The sequence below is a fragment of the Podarcis melisellensis genome (genome assembly GCF_964234715.1).
Source record: "Podarcis melisellensis genome assembly, chromosome: 2".
Classification (NCBI taxonomy): Eukaryota; Metazoa; Chordata; class Lepidosauria; order Squamata; family Lacertidae; genus Podarcis; species Podarcis melisellensis.
In genome coordinates this window covers 69,143,230-69,160,821 of record NC_138529.1, presented here as the reverse complement: position 1 = coordinate 69,160,821, position 17,592 = coordinate 69,143,230, and the positions used below count along the sequence as shown (strand labels likewise).

Here is a 17,592-nt window from a genome sequence, read left to right as displayed (position 1 = left end):
CGCGGCCCTGTCAGCGCCAGGCGCGTTTCCCGCGTGCGGTCTCTCTGCTCCAAGAGGGACAAAGGGGGGGGGACCCTTTCCCTACCCGCCTCCCTCACGACCCCAAGGCGGACGGGAGTCGGCCGCACAAGCCCAGCGAGGCAGGTTGGGCCTTCCGTGCCAGAGAAAGAGCGGGAGCGCGAAAGGGAGATACCCACCACAAGCAAGGCAGGCAGCTCGGCCACTCTGGGCCTCCACAGCCAAGCCGCAACGCCGAGCCAGAGGAAACCGGAAATTCCGGTGCGCTCAACCATGTGACCTTGCAAAGAGCACCCAGCTATCCCGGGGCACGCGCGCAGCGGCCTATACGGCTAACCATAGACTTAAGGCGGATAGAGCGGTCCCCAGATAGCTTCGGAAGCCATCTTTGGGGGTCTCTCCAAGAGGCGGAAGTGGGAGCTGCCCAAAGAAAACAATGGAGAAATCCAGGATTTTAGCGTCGCTGGGTTTGGGCTGCGTGTGGCAGCCAAATTTTTTTAAAAAAGCAAGCTTTCTTGCGGAATTTTCTTTTTATTTTCTTTTTTTGGTCGAGTGCTTTCAAACTTTAAAGCCCCACGGGTCTGCAGTCAATGAAGCATACGTTTTCTTATATGCAGAAGGATGCTGGGTGGGGCTTATTAACGTAGGTAGCCCTTTGTTGCAAGAAAGCTAGAGCAACGTCAGCCCGCCTTTTACTGAAAATATTAGTAGAGAGCTTCACTAAAGCTGGTATAAGTTGCATGCTCTTCAATTTGGAAACAATGCACTGGCACGGGAACCGCTTTAAAGGTTTTTCTTACAGTCAGTGGTATACTTAATAATAATAGCTCTGAGTTAGAAAAGGCGAGATTTGCTGTGGGGTGCTGGAGGTGCAGAAAGTGCTGCTGCTACCAAATCACAGCTACGCCAAAACCCTGGATTTCTTTATTCTATATTCCAATTTTGTTATCTGCGTGCTGCTACCAGACAACAGCCACATACAAGAGGGAACTCGGAGTAATCCCAAGGTTTGAAAAAGTACACACACAAAAAAAGGCAAAAGAAAACCCTGGGGGAAATAAGAAGTCAACCTAGTAAGGACTCAGCATCAGTAGCTGCGGGACGCTGATCGATTGTTGCAGGGGTGGCGAAATGCAATGGAGTTTCGTGGACGAAGACTGGGTTGAACCGCGAACAAGATCACTCTGAACTAGAATATGGTGAAGAGCAGACTGTAAATCCATAATTAATAAACATTTTGTTGCAGGTCCGGTCCCACTTGTTTTGTGTGGACAGCTCTCACTTATGCCCCATGGAATAAGAAAAAGATAGCTACAGAAGGACCCGGGAAATGAATCATCAGACAACTGAATTATAATTCTAATATTTGTATTTTTAACATGCTCCTATACGCCCTAAATGCTCTGCTTGGAAAGAGGAAATAAAGAAAAAGAACTCACTTGCTCAATGCGGAGGAGTGTATGTCTTATAACTACATTTCCCAGGATGCTCCGCAACCCACTTCCTCCTTTTCTCTAGTGTCGATGTGTAATACTGGGACTTGCAGCTTTATATTCATGGTTTGAGCCTGTTAGAACGATGACGGCGGCGACAAGATTTGTGCTGTTAATTTTTGCTATTGATGAAGTTGGTCAGTACTGCGGTGGTACATTCCAGTCGTATAGAAGAAGGGCTGAAGCAGATTTATTTTGAAGAATAGCAGAATTGTATGTGAAGCTCTCTGGTAAAGTTATCATACTATATCGAAGTTTGGGCGGGCATTCTACACATGATCTGAAACACTTTTGTTGGTATTCCACGTGTTGTTTGGACAAGGCTTCTCATTGAATATGTTTGGAGGCTGACCTCAAGACTCTTCTTTTACCCTCCTTTATTTTTTCAATAAAATTGATAAACTAAGGCAAGCTTAATGAAGTTGCAGTCAGTATTTGGTTCTTTAATTGTTGCAGTGCTACCTTACATTTTATATAATTTATTTGTTTAAGTATTTAAACATTGTAAACTATCTCAGGTACCTTGGAAGAAGGAGGTGGAGAGTAACAAAATAAATAAAATAACACTTGATAACACTTGGGGAAGGTTTATGTATTAGTCACACACCATCATGATTTGGATATGGGTCTGGGTTGTGCAAGTAAGCATAGTTAGCAGAATGCAGTTAGGTTTGCAAACCAGACGGGAAGGCGGCACTAAGACACAGGAAGTGGAGGAGGCCTTCAGCCTCATCAAGCACGGGGCAGGAGAAGGCCCAGTAAACCCCTCCCTGTCCTTTGGTTTTATTGTGCTGATGGAGGCTTGAATGTGTAAAGTTGTGGAGTGGAATGCACACACATCTCCTCCAGAAACCAGTAGGCCAAGCCCTGCCATTTCTTCACAGAGGTGATGGAAATGGCTATGACAGTAGAACTATGATTCCTTTTCCCTCCACTTTAGGCTCCTCAATAAGCATTTCACACCTTACCTGTCTCTCTTGAAAGGCGTACACCTAGTCTTTCTTAAATGTGGGTTTGACAAGACATTCATATTCTCAATGTAAATAACTATTCTGAACTACGGTATTTTGTCAAGCAGAGGTAAGGAAGCATTGTCACCAGTTTCCCAGTTCGGGAATGAGATACTAGTGGCATGTTCATAAAATGTTACATTCATTCTTTTAAACCACTTAATGGCAGCAGACCTCCAAATGCCAGTTTCTGGGAGAGAAACTGAGAGAGGCCTATTGCCTGCTTTTGTGCTTTCCAGGCGCATCTAGTTGGCCACTGTAGGGAAAGGGATTCTAAACTAAATGGGCCTTTGGTCTGATCCTTAAGTTCTTAAGCATTTTCACATCCGATGTTGCAATTCTGTCTCTTCAATTGATATAATCTTGCCTACCTTCACCAGTTTTTTTCTGCACCAACCCTAAAGTGCCTAATTACTGTGATTTCCAAAATAGTGCATTAAGGACAAACACAATAGGTTTTTTGGGGGCAGGGATCCTTCACGAGCAACATGCTGCTCCTTCAAGAGCTTTGTACCTGTGGAGGTTATTTCACAGATCATAATTTGGAACTGGTGCAAGGAAGTAGCTATGACTGCCATTCCACACATACAGTGGTACCTTGAGTTACATACGCTTCAGGTTACACACTCTGCTAACCCAGAAATATGCTTCAGGTTAAGAACTTTGCTTCAGGATAAGAACAGAAATAGGGCTCCGGCGGCGCAGCAGCAGCAGCGGGAGGCCCCATTAGCTAAAGTGGTGCTTCAGGTTAAGAACAGTTTCAGGTTAAGAATGGACCTCCGGAATGAATTAAGTACTTAACCTGAGGTACCACTGTAGTTACTTGGGAGTAAGTCCCATTGTATTGGATGTGGTTTACCTCTGTATAAACCTGCAGCTGATTGAACTGAAAAGTTGTGTGAACTGTGATTATGGAAGTTGTAAGGACTACCAAGGTTGAGTTAACTGAGCTAAATTTATTTATTTAGTGCATTTATATCACACCTTTTCCCCCAAGGAGCTTAAGGTGCTATACATGGTTCTTCTCATTTAATCACAACAACACTGTGAGGTAGATTAGGCTGAGAGTCAGTGACTGGCCCAAGGTCGGCCAGTGAGCTTCATGACTGAGTGGAGTTTTGAATCATGGTCTTCCAGGTCCTTGTCCAGAACTCAAACCACTACAGTACACTGACTGAATGTGAACATCCTGATTTACAGATCTTAATGCATACAGCTCAAAGCCCTTCAACTTATTTTTGTAACAGACTCGATCATACATGCTTTTCTAGGAGTAAATCTGAATGAACACAGGAGAATTCAGTTCTAAGTAATGTGGCAGCATGGCTGTAATCACAAACATATTTATTTGGAAATAAAACCCAGCGAGACTTCTGAAAAAACATGTCACATGTTTGTTATGGCTTTTTTTCCTCCTTAACATTTAAGAATGTGATGTGACTTAATAAAAACATTGCAACAGAACATTTTACAGGATTTAATAGTTTGAAACAGGAATTCCTCTCCATTTCCCCATCTTCATCATGAGATTAATAGTGTCAGCTGACCTTACGAGGCTGTCATAAAGATTCAAGATAGAATGCATGTAGAGTGCTTTGAACTAAGTGATACTTAAATCACTCCTATTTTTATCATCAAACAAAGACACCAAGGTTTCCTATGTTGAGAGAAAGCTTAAATCTTCACAGATTTTCACATCTAGGCAGATGGGCATCAACCAGAGTTCTCTTCCATTTTCTGTGGAGATCGTATTTTGTCCACTGAAACACCATAACAGCAAAGTTTGGAACTACATTCCCCAAGATGCACTGGGACTTGTGGCCCAGAAAGTGACCTTTGAAAGGAAAAGTAGGTAGTGCACTGTACCTTCCTGGCTATAGCTGGCGAGGGCAGACTCAGCTGGCTAAACTGGGAAGCATGCCTGTGACTGTGCAGCATCAGAGTCTCCAGAGGAGATAGCAGCATGCAGAGCCCCCTCCCCTCTTCCCCTGGAGGCTCACGCTCTTCCCTTTCTGCTTAGACATCACCGGCAAGGCAGCTGCAGAAGCACTCACTCACTGGCGCTTTCCACTCCTCCGCAGGCTGTTCCTGTCAAAGCTGTAAGTATCCTTTGTGTGCTGCTACACCAAACAGGAAGGCACATACAGGGGCTGGGCCTGTGGATTTCTTTCTTCAGCCTTGCATATATTCCACGTTATTTGAGCAACATAAATGGCCCACTGTGGAAACGGGGAAACTGAAATTCTTCCAAACTGGATTTTGTACAAATCCGTCTGCTGTACTACCAAAGCCAACAACGATAAGGTTCCTCAGGAAACTAGAAGCAAAGAAACCAGCGAGGTTTGGGATCACACTGTGCTCCTTAGGAGATTCTTCTCCGACAGAGAGAGAGAGCCCAGGAGGAAATGTAGCAAAAGTAAAAGTCAGGGACATTTCCTGAGAAGCAGTGGCATAGCGTGGGTTGTCAGCACCTGGGGCAAGGCAAGTAATTTGCACCCCCTAACATGTGGATTTGCGCCCCTAACCCTAACCCCTAGATGCCGCGCCCGGTGCGGCCGGGCCCCCCCCCCCGCAACCCACCCCACCCCCGCTACGCCACTGCTGAGAAGGGCTGGCTATGTCCCCACTACTTAAATTGTGTGCTGGTGCTCTCAGGGTGGCTTAGATGGTGTCGGAAGTTGTACAAAAGCATAAATAATTATTTGAACTAGAGCAATGTGCTGGGCTGAATGTCTGTCTGCAGAGCAATTAACTCTACCGAGTAGCAGCAGGTCAAACTTGTGGCCCTGTGTGCCTCCTCATCCTAGAGCCAAAGGCTGTAATACTGATATCAAAATGCCTATGTTACACTTTACAGCTGCAAAAACACTTTATCACCATTATCATGCTGATACCTTTTATTGTTATAAATGGCCATTATTGTCATTGTACAAGGAAACGACTGAGCCTGAAAGAAGAGTAGCTTGTCCAAGTCCACACACTCAGTCTGTACTCTGTAACAGGGTGAGAAACTCCGATATATATGCCCAGCACCCAATGGCTCCATAAACCAGGGTTACAGTTGCCAAAACGGAATGCCTAGTTGCCATTTTGGGGCCAGGCGGCTCAAAAGTCGTATTTTTCCATACAGTGGTACCTCGGGTTAAGTACTTAATTCGTTCCGGAGGTCTGTTCTTAACCTGAAACTGTTCTTAACCTGAAGCACCACTTTAGCTAATAGGGCCTCCCGCTGCCGCTGTGCCGCGGGAGCCCTATTTCTGTTCTCATCCTGAAGCAAAGTTCTTAACCCGAGGCAATATTTCTGGGTTAGCGGAGTCTGTAACCTGAAGCGTATGTAACCCGAGGTACCACTGTAAGACTTTTTGGTTCCTGTAATTCATTCCGATTGTGCAGATCAAATATCATGGATCAAATTCTACAGGATGTGTTGCTAGTGTGTGAAAACAGACCAGGTCCAAGTATCCCCAGGCATGCACCTCCAGATGGTGGAGACATCAGGCGCCATCCTGGCCCCCGGGCATCTTCACTTGATCGCAAGTGACCGATAGCCAGGTGCAAAATGCACCTGGCAGATTTCGAACGCTGCTCAGTAGCAATGGTAAAAACTGAACTCAGGTCTCCCAGGTCTTTGTGGGTGTTTGGCAGCTCACCCAGGAGAAAGTAAAGCCAGTGTGGTGTAGTTGGAGTGTCAGACTAGAACCAGGGAGGTCTGGTTTAAACCACAAACTCACTGGGATTGTGAGTTCACAAACTCACTGGGTGACCTTGGGCCAGTCACTATCTCTCAGCTTAACCAACCTCCCAGGGTTGTGATGAGGATTAAAGAGGAGAGAATATCATGTGTGCTGCACTGAGAACCTTGGGAGGCAAAATGGAATAAAATTGGGTGTGTGTCTTAGCTTGTCCATGTTGATAACAAAATCTGGATGGATGGGCAGGTTCTCACCACCACCCCAAGTCTGGCCAGTTGGGGACCATTTACTTTGTGCTACATAAGACAGTGAGTTTCTTTTATGTAAAGACAAAAAGTTTGATGCGACTGGGGATACAATTTGGGGTGACCCAAATGTCTTGGAATAGAGACAGGGATTGTTTCCTCTCATCTCTGTCCTGTTGAAATAAACATTTTGGTAATTTCTAAATAAGGAGTTAGCTGGCCTGATCAAATGTTAGGGCTTGATTAATTACAGTTTATGGAATCTCAAACTTGCAAGCTCTTCAAGGCTGTTAAGGAATAATCATAAGCTACACTTATCTTAATTAGTGGTCTGCTGAAGATACTTCAGCTCATCAGTAAATTTTATTGTTTGGCTGTATGCTTTTACGTATATTGTTGTAAATTGCTGTGATCTTTATGTGTATCTTTATGATACAGTGGTATATAAATATTTTTATAAATAAATAAATTAAGCTGCAGGCCATCCAAAACCACCCTCTGAAGGGTGTGTCGTGGGACCTAATTGCAGAATGTAGGTAAAACACACCTAGGGACGTTGGAGGAATTCCTAGCTCCTGGCATCTCTTCACTATGCTTCTCGCACATCACCCAGAGTTATTGTATGGAATAATACTTCCTCTCTAAAAAAAGGCAAACATCTTTCATATGATTTATCTGATAGACCAGAGGGGAACCTCTGGCCTCTAGATGATGTTGAACTCCAGCTCCCAGCAGCCATCACTAGCATGGTTAATAGCCAGGATTGATGGGAGTCACTGGTTCTGCTTTTTCTTTTCTTTTCTTTTCTTTTTGTTTGTTTGTAAGAATGGAGTTCTCTTGTCTAATATAGGAATAGGGAACCAGATGTTGCTAACCTATGTGTTGTTCCCTATTCCTGTGTTAAACCACAAAAGCCCAATTTCTAACAAAAAATGCAGAACCAGTGACTTTTCCACTGTACTAATACATGCAGATTAAGTATGTATTCTGAACCAAACACCTATTAAATAGTTGCTCTTTTCATTTGCTGAATTTTGTGTTGCTCTGTTTTGCCAAGAATTTTTTTAATGTAGCTATTTGTTTTTAATATATATTGTGTACATATATTATTTTATCTTTCTCTGTATGTCATTTAAACCTTGATAGATTTTAGAAAAATTCATGCTTAAATGTTCATTGTATTTTACTCAAATTCTTTAATATGTTATCTTTCATAAAGCCTATTAGTATTTAAGCTAGCTGTATTTTGGTTTTTGTTGTTTAGCAGTTTTTCCTAGGGCCAAGCATTACTTCAAACTGTACAGCTGGCTATGCGCCATTGGTTTCCTAGAATTCTGAAACAGCATGCAGTCCAAACCTTTGCATGTTTATTCAGAAGTAAATTCTACTGAAATTGCTTGGTCTTACTTCCAAATATATGCATAGGATTGCACAAATTTGTGCTGAAAATTTACATTGCTGCACAAGGGAAAAAAGCAAACCAGTCACAAAAGCAGGGTAATGGCTCAAGTCAGTTAACCATTGTTCCAGGAAGATGGATGAGAGAGCAGGAGAAAGCCACAAGGTGGTAAGGAAACAGACCAGCTTAACTCATACCAACAGTCAAGTACAAATTTAGTTCTGGATTTCCATTTCTACCTATTTTTTAATCTTGTTTAGTGGGAATTTCCCCCCTCTTTTAAAAGCAATGCAGTTGAAATTAAATTCAGTTCAGCACTGATCTATAATAACTTTATTTATTTTGTTAACCACTTGCAGATCCTGTGCACCTTGGCTCAGAAATAATTTCCACTGTGTTCATTGGGATTAACACCCAGAAAAAGTGTGTCAGATGGTAGCATGAGTTCATTCAAGCTGTAATCCTATAATAATAATAATTTATGATTTATACCCCGTCCATCTGGCTGGGTTTCCCCAGCCAATCCTATACTTGCTTACCTAGGAGTAAGAACCACTGAACTCTGTATCACTTATCTCAGAGTACATAGGTTTAGGTTGCACTGTAACAAGTTAGCTCAGGACATTCCAAAGTCTTGTGGTAGATGACAGATATTAAAAATAAGTAACTACAAAGGACATACCGGTATGTTAAAATAAAATAAACACCCTGCTGCCAACCAACTTAACATAAACACTCATTAGGTGAAAATTCCCCAGTGTGTAGAGTTCTTCAACATGCTATGGATAGCAAGGTATCTGGGGTGGAACGTAAAAGCATGCAGCTTGTAACCAATTCTGCTTTAACTGAAATAACCAGAATGTCTTTCTCATCCTGTGTGTGCTGTCAAAAGTTTGAAAATATGGAAGTTGTGTGCTTTAACAGCTGTGAAACCTAAAGGCAAATGAAAGAACCCATTTTCATTTGCTTTTGTGATTTGTCCACTTAATCTCATACGGATTTGACTCCTCCGTCATCATTTGATTTTAACAACCACAGGCAAACACCGATGGGACATGGTTGACATTTAACCAATCAATATGAACAAGACACATTTTTATTGAGCCGGTGTTAACATGAGGAAGCTCCTGCAGAAGCAGACTGTTCATCAGTGAGGAGAGATATATCGCTGAGTACATTACCAAACCCTCCTGTGCTTCACGGTTTCAAATAAAAACATTATTCTGTACATATAATACTTTAATTGTCCTGTGAATAAGGACCACTGCCCTGCTTCTTGTTTGATTGTTACACATTGCAGGAAAAGACTGACCATTTTACTGCGGGATCAACAGATCTAGCCATCCCTACCAAACACTTGAATCATGTGGTTTTAGTGCCGTTGCTGTTGAAACATCTGTCCCCATTGCTTGCTGGCCAGAGCCATACTTCCAGGTCTTGAGAGCATTGTTGAGTTCAAATATCTGCTTAGCCATGGATTCAGAGGGTGGTTTTTGGGCAAGCCACTGTATCTTAGCCTCCCTTCTCCATTTGTAAAGTGAAAATGATAGTAACTTTTCTCATAAGGAGGTGTTGAGAAGAAACAAACGCTGCACTACGCACTTAGAAAATGCTCACTCTATATGGGATAACTATGGCGTAGTTAAACCCGAAGCATTTCCAGGCTGACTTCCTGCTTCCTATAAATCCGATGCTATGGAGGTGCTCCAATGCACTTGTTTTGTCACTCACGTTAGGTGACTGCATAAGATTTGCACTGCTTTGGGGATAAAAGCTAGCAGGTCTTTTTTTGTTTGCTTGCTTGTTTGCAGGTCCCCACAAGCTTCCAAGGGATGGCTGCTGATGTTCACAAGAAGGATGGAGATGTGCCCAATGGCTCATTGGTCCCATGCGACAGAAAGCAGGCTGAGAGGTCAGAGAGTCCTACCCCAGGTCTCACGCAGGGAACAGAACCAGGTAGGTGTGGGCAGAGCAATTCAGAGGGGGCTGGGGAGGGCGAAGCAAAGGAAGAGGGACCACCCAATCCAAAGCTTTGCCAGGCAGGTGGGGCTGTTCTCTGTCCCACTCCCCTTTATTTGGGGGCCAGTGTTTTAGCGCTTTCCCCTGCCACCAACACCTGTTTTTGCCAGTTCCACAGTTGGCATACTTACAGTGGAGTGGCAAAGCAAAAGGGTGCTGTGTTTAATCTACAATTTTCTTTGTGCACCGCTTAGACTGTGTTCCCCCTGCTATTTCCTATGAACTCACTGCCTTTTCAGTACTGGGTTTTTAATCTGTGTTCACATGAAATTATCCAAATGCATGTTATCCTGTACTTGGTTATAAAATACTACTCTTCGATGCATTGTTTCTCAAGCTTCACACCTCTTGCGAATACCTATTCCGCTCCCTGGTGTGAACAGAAACAAACTGACACTAAGGAAGCTGTGCTGATATGAACAGCTAGGGAGGCAAGAGGTGTGAAATGCACCAGGGGGAAAAATCAACATCACTATGCTCTAATCTAAGGGATGGGTAGGCAAACTAAGACCTGGGGGCTGGATTCGGCCCAATCACCTTCTAAATCCGGCCTGCAGACGGTCCGGGAATCAGCATGTTTTTACATGAGTAGAATGTGTCCTTTTATTTAAAATGTACATCTGGGTTATTTGTGGGGCATAGGAATTTGTTCATTTCCCCCCACCCCAGAAAAATATAGTCTGCCCCCCCACAAGGTCTGAGGGACAGTGGACCAGCCCACGGCTGAAAAGGTTTGCTGACCCCTGTAGTCTAAGGGGGTAATGGGAACACACCCTTAGAGACCTCTTTGATTAAGTGGTTTATAAGTCTCCTACTTTTTAAGCTGAGCCGGAATTTTGTTTAAAATTGGAAATTCGTATTCAAATCTATTTTCAATCAAGCATACATCATATACACAAAAACATTTTTTCCTGTGATTTGGGCTCTTCACTGCCTGCTGATCTCTCCACCCCACTTCCCAAAATTGTTATGAACTTATAGTCAGGCACCATTATCTGATCAACTCTGTGGACTGACAAAAAAAATCTCCAGCCAACAGCGCTCATCTGAGGCTGGCATAAACAGACTGTGTCATAATGACAAAATCAGAAGTTGTTGACCTGTTCCTTAGGCAGCATTTCCAGACCGCATACACCCACACCTTATGCCAGCAATAATAAATGTCATATTCCCTTGATCAAAACAAGGAGAGGACACAAAACAGAGCTAACTAAATTCTGCACTGCTGGAAAGCAAGAGGTAATCCAGAACAGGTGTTGGCACTCGTCTGTTTCAAGAGAGAATGGAAGGGTGCACCATTGGGGGTAAAGTGAAACCGTTGGAGAGTTACAGTGCCTACATTGACTGTGGAGACCGATATGGGAGAGACATGTTTTGTTGCAGCTGGGGCAGATGAAAGCATCTGGTTTTGCTGTTACAGATGCACCAAGGTGTTTCTTCTGTCTGCGCAGAACAGGGTATAGACCAATAGACCTGTTGCAGGTTCAACATGGCTGTATGGTGAGAATAAACCTGTCTGAGGTCACCTTTGTAATCAACAAGTAGCCAATCCCAGACATGCTTACTTCGTAATGTAAATACTACTCTTATCAATGGGACTTACTCCAAGAAAGCGGTCCTAGGATTACATCTTTAACCTGCATGTACTTTTCAGCTGCTTGCGGAGAATTGTTTTCTCATTTCTTTCTTTGTAAAACTACTACAAAAGGCTCAGTGAAGCAGTTCCTTTGTGATAGATAGTGAATGTACCTAAAGAATACACATGCTCTGCTTTAGTATGGAAGATAATGAATATCAGATACTTAGATGGGAGTCAAAGGGTTTCGGGTACAAGGACCTCAATTTCCTGCTATCCCACAGTGCAGTTACCACATCAAAATGTTAAAATGAAAGGCCCTGTGTGTTCTAAAGAAAGCTATAGAATTGGAGTGCTTTCTAAGGAGGAGCATTCATTATGGATTAGGAAGCATGCATGCTATTTAACTAAAGGATATTTCTTTACAGCATGGCACAACCACTGAAATCTGCGGTTTGCAGCTTGTAACCCACTGGATGAGGAGCACAGGAAACTCTGGCATAAGGTTAAGGAAAATGTTGGGAGATTTTTGCCATTGTATGTGTCTTGTGGGCATTTATGAGTTTTCCTACTCACTCTTTGATGATGCCATTGTCGTAGCTTTTTATCTGCTCCTTCCGGAGAGTAACTCATTATCTGTTCTGGCATGTTGTTTACAAGGGGCAGGCCAGGAGGGAGCCATGTTTGTTCATGCCAAGTCCTATGAAGACCTGACCAGCACCGAGAATCAGGATGCGACTCCCCAGAGCCCGGAGGAAAGCGAAGAGCGCCAAGGTGAGCAGGCAAAGATGGAGGAGATCAGCAAGGACTTCAGCGAACTGAGCACCCAGCTCACTGGCATAGCTCTGGATTTGGAGGAAGAGATAAGGCACAGCAAAGAAGACAAGATGGAGCTCTCGCCGCAGGCCTCGCGCCGAGACTCTGTGCTGTCCGGGAAGGAGGAAGAAGACGTGACCATGGATGCCTGGCGCATGCACCAGAAGCATGTTTTCGTTCTGAGTGAGGCAGGCAAGCCGGTGTATTCCCGCTATGGGTCCGAAGAGGCACTGTCCAGCACCATGGGGGTGATGATGGCTCTGGTGTCCTTCCTTGAAGCACAGAAGAATTCCATCAGGTCTATTCATGCAGGTACTTAGGAGTCACACTGACAGGGTTTCTTCCCAAGAGACCGCTATCTTACCGTTTTTCATTTGGCCTCTCAATTGGAAAAGAACCTGAGAAACAGGAGCAAGGAGTGCGAATGATCTGTCCCCAGGATAGCCCCCTGCCAGAGTGGCAAGGGGACATGTTTTCATTATGCTCCTTACTAACCCAGCAGCTTTAGGAAATATTAGATGTCATCGAATATCCAATTGACAGTCCCAGCTTGTACACAGAATAATCAGAAGAGAACAATATGCCCTTTTCACATTCCGTTTAGAAAATGCTTCAAAACTAAGCCAGAGAAGGAAGCTATAGATTTCTTTGAAAGGCAAGTCTCAAGCCAAAGTGTAGTAAAAATGATTATCTAAATTAATGTTTGGTCAAGAAAGCCTTTCCAGACTGCTAGCTATGGATGTTGATAACCATGTTGACAGTGCTGCAGTCTCTGGGATGGGGAATCTACATGTAGATACCAGTCAAAGGCAATATTCTATAAGTAAAGGTAAAGGGACCCCTGACCGTTAGGTCCAGTCGTGGACGACTCTGGGGTTGCACTGCTCATCTCACTTTACTGGCCGAGGGAGCCAGCGTTTGTCCACAGACAGCTTCCGGGTCATGTGGCCAGCATGACTAAGCCGCTTCTGGTGAACGAGAGCAGCACACAGAAATGCTGTTTACCTTCCCGCTGGAGCAGTACCTATTTCTCTACTTGCACGTTGATGTACTTTCAAACTGCTAGGTTGGCAGGAACAGGGACTGAGCAATGGGAGCTCACCCCCTCGCAGGGATTCGAACCGCCAACCTTCTGATCGGCAAGTCCTCGGCTTTGTGGTTTAACCCACAACACCACCCGCATCCCTATTCTATAAGTATGCTTCCTTAAATCCTGACAACCACTTCCCTAACCATTAGCAATTAACTTAAGATGCTCTCCCTGCCTTCTTTCATTGTTTTCTTACCCCTAATTCTCATTGAGCAGGGAAACCCAAGCTTGGACCATATCATTTTAAATTGCTGATGGGGATCACAAAAAATCCATGCATGTTAAACACACACACCAGAGAGAAGGCTAGGTTAGAACCCTTCTCCATGAAATCTAGGGATTTTCTTTTATGTATAGGAACTTTTTTTAGTAGAGTAGCTGTCAGTCACACGAACCCTCACCTGCAATCTGAAGTAGTAGAGCTCAGATGCAAATTGACCAACCTGGTGAGAAGTACCGTAGATATTTAAGAATGGGAAGTCACTCTATGAAGGTAAAATATGATCCTCTGGTAAAAATGGTTTCTTTATGCCATAGCAAGGCAACCTTGCTAACTGCATATGTGACAGAGTTCTGTATTTCCTATTCTTTGTTAGGTTTTAAACACTGGGTTTCCAGGAGAGTGTAAGCTTTTTATCACACTGTTGCAAGGAAATTTGCTTTGTAAGGAAATTGATTTTCTTCCCACCATCTGTAATAAGGTTAGGGAACTAGGTCTGGCCAATGGGCTGGAGACTTCCTTACCCCACTTGACATGGGCCAACTTTGATAGGCGGGTGGGACTGCTCACCTGTCAATCATCTGACATCATTATGGCATCAGGTGACAACTTGAAAAGGGCTTGCTGCAGACTGTGGGATAGGTGGGAGTGGCTTGTGGAAAACAGACTCCAAGACCAAATTAGGACCACTGCCAAGCCTAGTTAGACCTGCAGGCCAGAGATTCCCCCACAAGTGATCTATGGATTAAAAGGAGTTGCCTCAAAAGAACCATAGCTTTGTGTTCAGGACTTCCCACTGTGTTCTAAAGAAACTGATGTGCTTCTTCTCGCTTTCTCCCTCCCCATCCTTGCCTTCTTGGCAGATGGGTACAAGGTGGTGTTTGTGCGCAGGAGCCCCCTGGTGCTGGTTGCTGTGGCTCAGACACGGCAGTCAGAACAAGAAATTGCTCAGGAGCTTCTTTATATCTACTACCAGATCCTTAGTCTCTTGACGTGGACCCAGCTCAGCCGTATCTTCCAGCAGAAGCAGAACTATGACCTGAGGAGACTGCTGGCGGGCTCTGAGCGTATCACGGACAACTTGCTAGACCTGATGGCGAGGGACCCGAGCTTTCTGATGGGGGCTGCACGTTGCCTCCCTATGGCTGCTGGAGTCAGGGATGCTGTGAGCTCCTGCCTCCAGCAAGCCAAAGCTAAAAGCCTGGTCTTCTCCATCCTCTTATCCAAGAACCAGCTGGTATCTCTGGTGAGAAAAAAGGACCAGTTCCTGCATCCGATTGACCTTCACCTCCTCTTCAACCTCATCAGTTCATCCTCCTCATTTAGAGAAGGAGAAGCCTGGACTCCCATCTGCCTGCCCAAGTTCAACTCCAGCGGTTTCTTCCACGCTCACATTTCCTACTTGGCGCAGGACACGGACTTGTGCCTCCTTCTGATCTCCACTGACCGTGAGGACTTCTTCACAGCGTCTGACTGCAAGCGCAGGTTCCAGGAACGGCTGAAGAAGCGCGGTGTTTATCATGCCCTCGTGGAGGCGCTGTGCACTCCTTTCTACACTGTCTCCCAGGTGGGAATCCCAGACCTCCGGCACTTCATCTACAAATCAAAGAGCTCAGGACTCTTCACCAGGTGAGAATCTGTTCTGGGCCGCATCTTTCTTTCAGTTCATAAATATTAGCTGATGCTTTGCTAAGTGGCAAGGGTGGGTGGGATTTATCTATTAATTTAAAAGCATTTCTAAATGACTTAAGTGTTAAAAGGTACCTAAGTGGTATATGAAATGCAACATAGAAACAATAGGACAGAATCGTAAAAAGAGAGTTGTAGGCAATGTTAGTCGTTCACAGAGTAGACCCATTGAAACTTTGAGACTAACTCAAAGTTACTCAAAGATACAACCCAGAGATACAGAATAAAAAAATCCCCAGTATTATAAAAACAGGAATTCAGTACAGGGCCCAATTTTATGGGTCAGGGAAAGTGCCTGTTTTGTATTGTTTTAACTTTGCTTTAAATATACTTGTGGTTTGGGAGGGTTTGCTGGTTTTGTGCCTTAAAGATGATTGTGTAGAAGGTGATCAAAAAAATTGATGATGATGATGATGATATTCAAGGGCAGGTGGTCTTTTGGGTAACCTTGTTCTGATTGGTCTACTCTTCTCTGTGGCATAATAGTCAATACCAGTCAGGATGGCCTCCATGTTTAGATTTGGGGCACTAAGCTACTACAGAGCTCATAGGATGCATAACATATTGCTGCGACGCTGCATGGCCCACTGGTTTTATCTCTAGAATCAAAAGTGAGTCCAGACTGCAAGAATTCTGTTTCAGTGACAGCTCATCTGATAACCAGGAATGCATTTAGCTAGTTCCTTAGCTCTGTCTTCTGCCCCATATCTTTTTCTTTCTGAACTTGTTTCTGAATAGTTTTCCTTTTGTCCTATGAAAAGAAGCTATTCTGCTGTAGTCCGTTTTCATTTCCATTCATGACGAGAGGTTTAACCAAGGGGAAATTTCTTTTTCCAGCCCAGAGATTGATGCTCCCTACATCACTGAAGAGGAAAAAGAGAGACTTCTGGGATTGTATCAGTACTTACACAGCCGGGCCCATAATTCTTCCCGTCCTCTGAGCTACATCTATTACACTGGATCTAATGAAAATCTCCTGGCTTGGGTAAGTTACACCTCAGCGGCAGTTGCTAGAAAAATCACAGTAAAAGCAAAACCTGGGGCTGTAACTGGATGCACTAGCTTATTATCTGGGTTCACCAATTTAGAATTGCAAGATCAGAAATGGATGCTAGCTTGTATTGCAACAAATGCTTTGTTTTTTGTACATTTGCTCTTTGCGGGTGTGTCCTCTGGGTACATTTCCCAATGTCCATTAACTTAATCTTTAAAAATTGCATGGTAAGTGTGGTGGTTAAAAGAGCATGCAAGGTTTAAAGCAGCAAATAATTCTTCATCAGATTTCTTCTCATTTCTTATTAACATCCTCTCTCACCAACAACATCTGAACCAGTGAAAAATATCAAAACCTCAATCTTGGCAACCACCACGGCAACAATTCTTCTTCTAGAGGAGGGGGCTTGCACTGTTGGCATGTTGTAACGGAGCTTTAACATTTCCTTTCTTCAGGTAACTAGTGCCTTTGAGCTCTACGTATGCTTCAGCCCCCTGGGAACCAAAGCAGCAGCTGTCAGCGCTGTCAACAAACTTATGAGGTGGATCCGCAAGGAAGAAGACCGGCTCTTTATATTAACACCCCAGACTTACTGACTGCTGCGGCCTGTGTCGTCTGCCTGGGGTTCCTCAGTGCCAGTGAATGCCTGAAGGGACGTCCTCTTGCCTCTGGAGAGACTAGATCCTCTCTCAGAGATTCCCTCCCCACCTCCCCAACCAGAAATGGGAGGAGGAGGAGAAAAGGTGGGTCTGAGGAGAACTGTGTTTTGTGCCTACAGGGAGCATCTGGGAAGGAGACTTGCATTTCAGTTTGTACTACATTTTAAACATTAACCCTACTGCGTCTGGAATTGAAACATGGATCCTCCTGGCCTTCATCCATGTGATTGCTACCCAAGATGCTCTTCATCCCAAACACAGAATGTAATTTCTGCCACTTTTTTTTTTTTTAGATTGTCTTAAACCAAATCTTGTCCACATCTCCAGAGTGTGTTTTCCCCTCCTCTCCTAACAAGCTTCTGTTGGGAGAAGTTCTGGCAATTGTTTGTTTTCCTGTATTGTTGCCCAAGCCAATGCATCAAGGAGTCCAGTGTACTTCATTGCCCATGGCTTCCCTAACATTTAATGACTTCCCAAATGTCCTCTGTGTCCAACCTGTGCCAGGCTGCCTTGTACCTCAAGCAGTGGGTCATCAAAGGAGCACATACTGGGGAGCAGAGAGAGCATTTTATGAACAGTCTACCTCCCTACTGCACAGTTCCCTTTGGAACTGGCTTAGGTCACTGATTCCTTCTAGTTTTTATGCAAGTTCCTAGTTTGCAAAGCTCTGAT

At 44.1% G+C, this 17,592-nt stretch overlaps 2 protein-coding genes across 5 annotated transcripts in view; one reads left to right on the top strand and one right to left on the bottom strand.

The window, feature by feature from the left end:
* Nucleotides 1–338, bottom strand: part of RBM6 (RNA binding motif protein 6) — a 55,824-nt gene extending 55,486 nt beyond the window's left edge. For 2 of the 3 annotated variants that reach the window (XM_081900250.1, XM_081900252.1), the window contains exon 1: nucleotides 198–338. The gene's annotated coding sequence lies outside the window, so the exon portion shown is untranslated. The remainder of the gene's footprint in view (nucleotides 1–197) is intronic. The other variant, XM_081900251.1, reaches the window with a different exon arrangement.
* Nucleotides 339–4,096: 3,758 nt separating this feature from the next.
* On the top strand, nucleotides 4,097–17,242 carry MON1A (MON1 homolog A, secretory trafficking associated). Of its 2 annotated transcripts, none has more exons than XM_081898440.1 (6): nucleotides 4,097–4,620; nucleotides 9,669–9,813; nucleotides 12,113–12,580; nucleotides 14,442–15,207; nucleotides 16,105–16,252; nucleotides 16,717–17,242. In XM_081898440.1, the coding sequence occupies exons 2-6, from the start codon at nucleotides 9,690–9,692 to the stop codon at nucleotides 16,855–16,857; spliced, it is 1,647 nt and encodes a 548-aa protein (XP_081754566.1). In that variant the 5' UTR covers nucleotides 4,097–4,620; nucleotides 9,669–9,689; the 3' UTR covers nucleotides 16,858–17,242. The 2 variants fall into 2 exon arrangements, with proteins under 2 accessions (XP_081754566.1, XP_081754567.1); XM_081898441.1 differs by lacking the exon at nucleotides 4,097–4,620 and adding an exon at nucleotides 8,841–9,029.
* Nucleotides 17,243–17,592: the final 350 nt, after the last annotated feature.

What these genes read in the sequence shown, in the direction of transcription:
- MON1A (XM_081898440.1), top strand. Translation starts at nt 9,690, where the DNA reads ATGGCTGCTGATGTTCACAAGAAGGATGGAGATGTGCCCAATGGCTCA. An exon ending in CACGCAGGGAACAGAACCAG is followed by an intron (nt 9,814 to 12,112) that starts GTAGGTGTGGGC and finishes GTTGTTTACAAG; the next exon opens with GGGCAGGCCAGGAGGGAGCC. An exon ending in ATGAAAATCTCCTGGCTTGG is followed by an intron (nt 16,253 to 16,716) that starts GTAAGTTACACC and finishes TCCTTTCTTCAG; the next exon opens with GTAACTAGTGCCTTTGAGCT.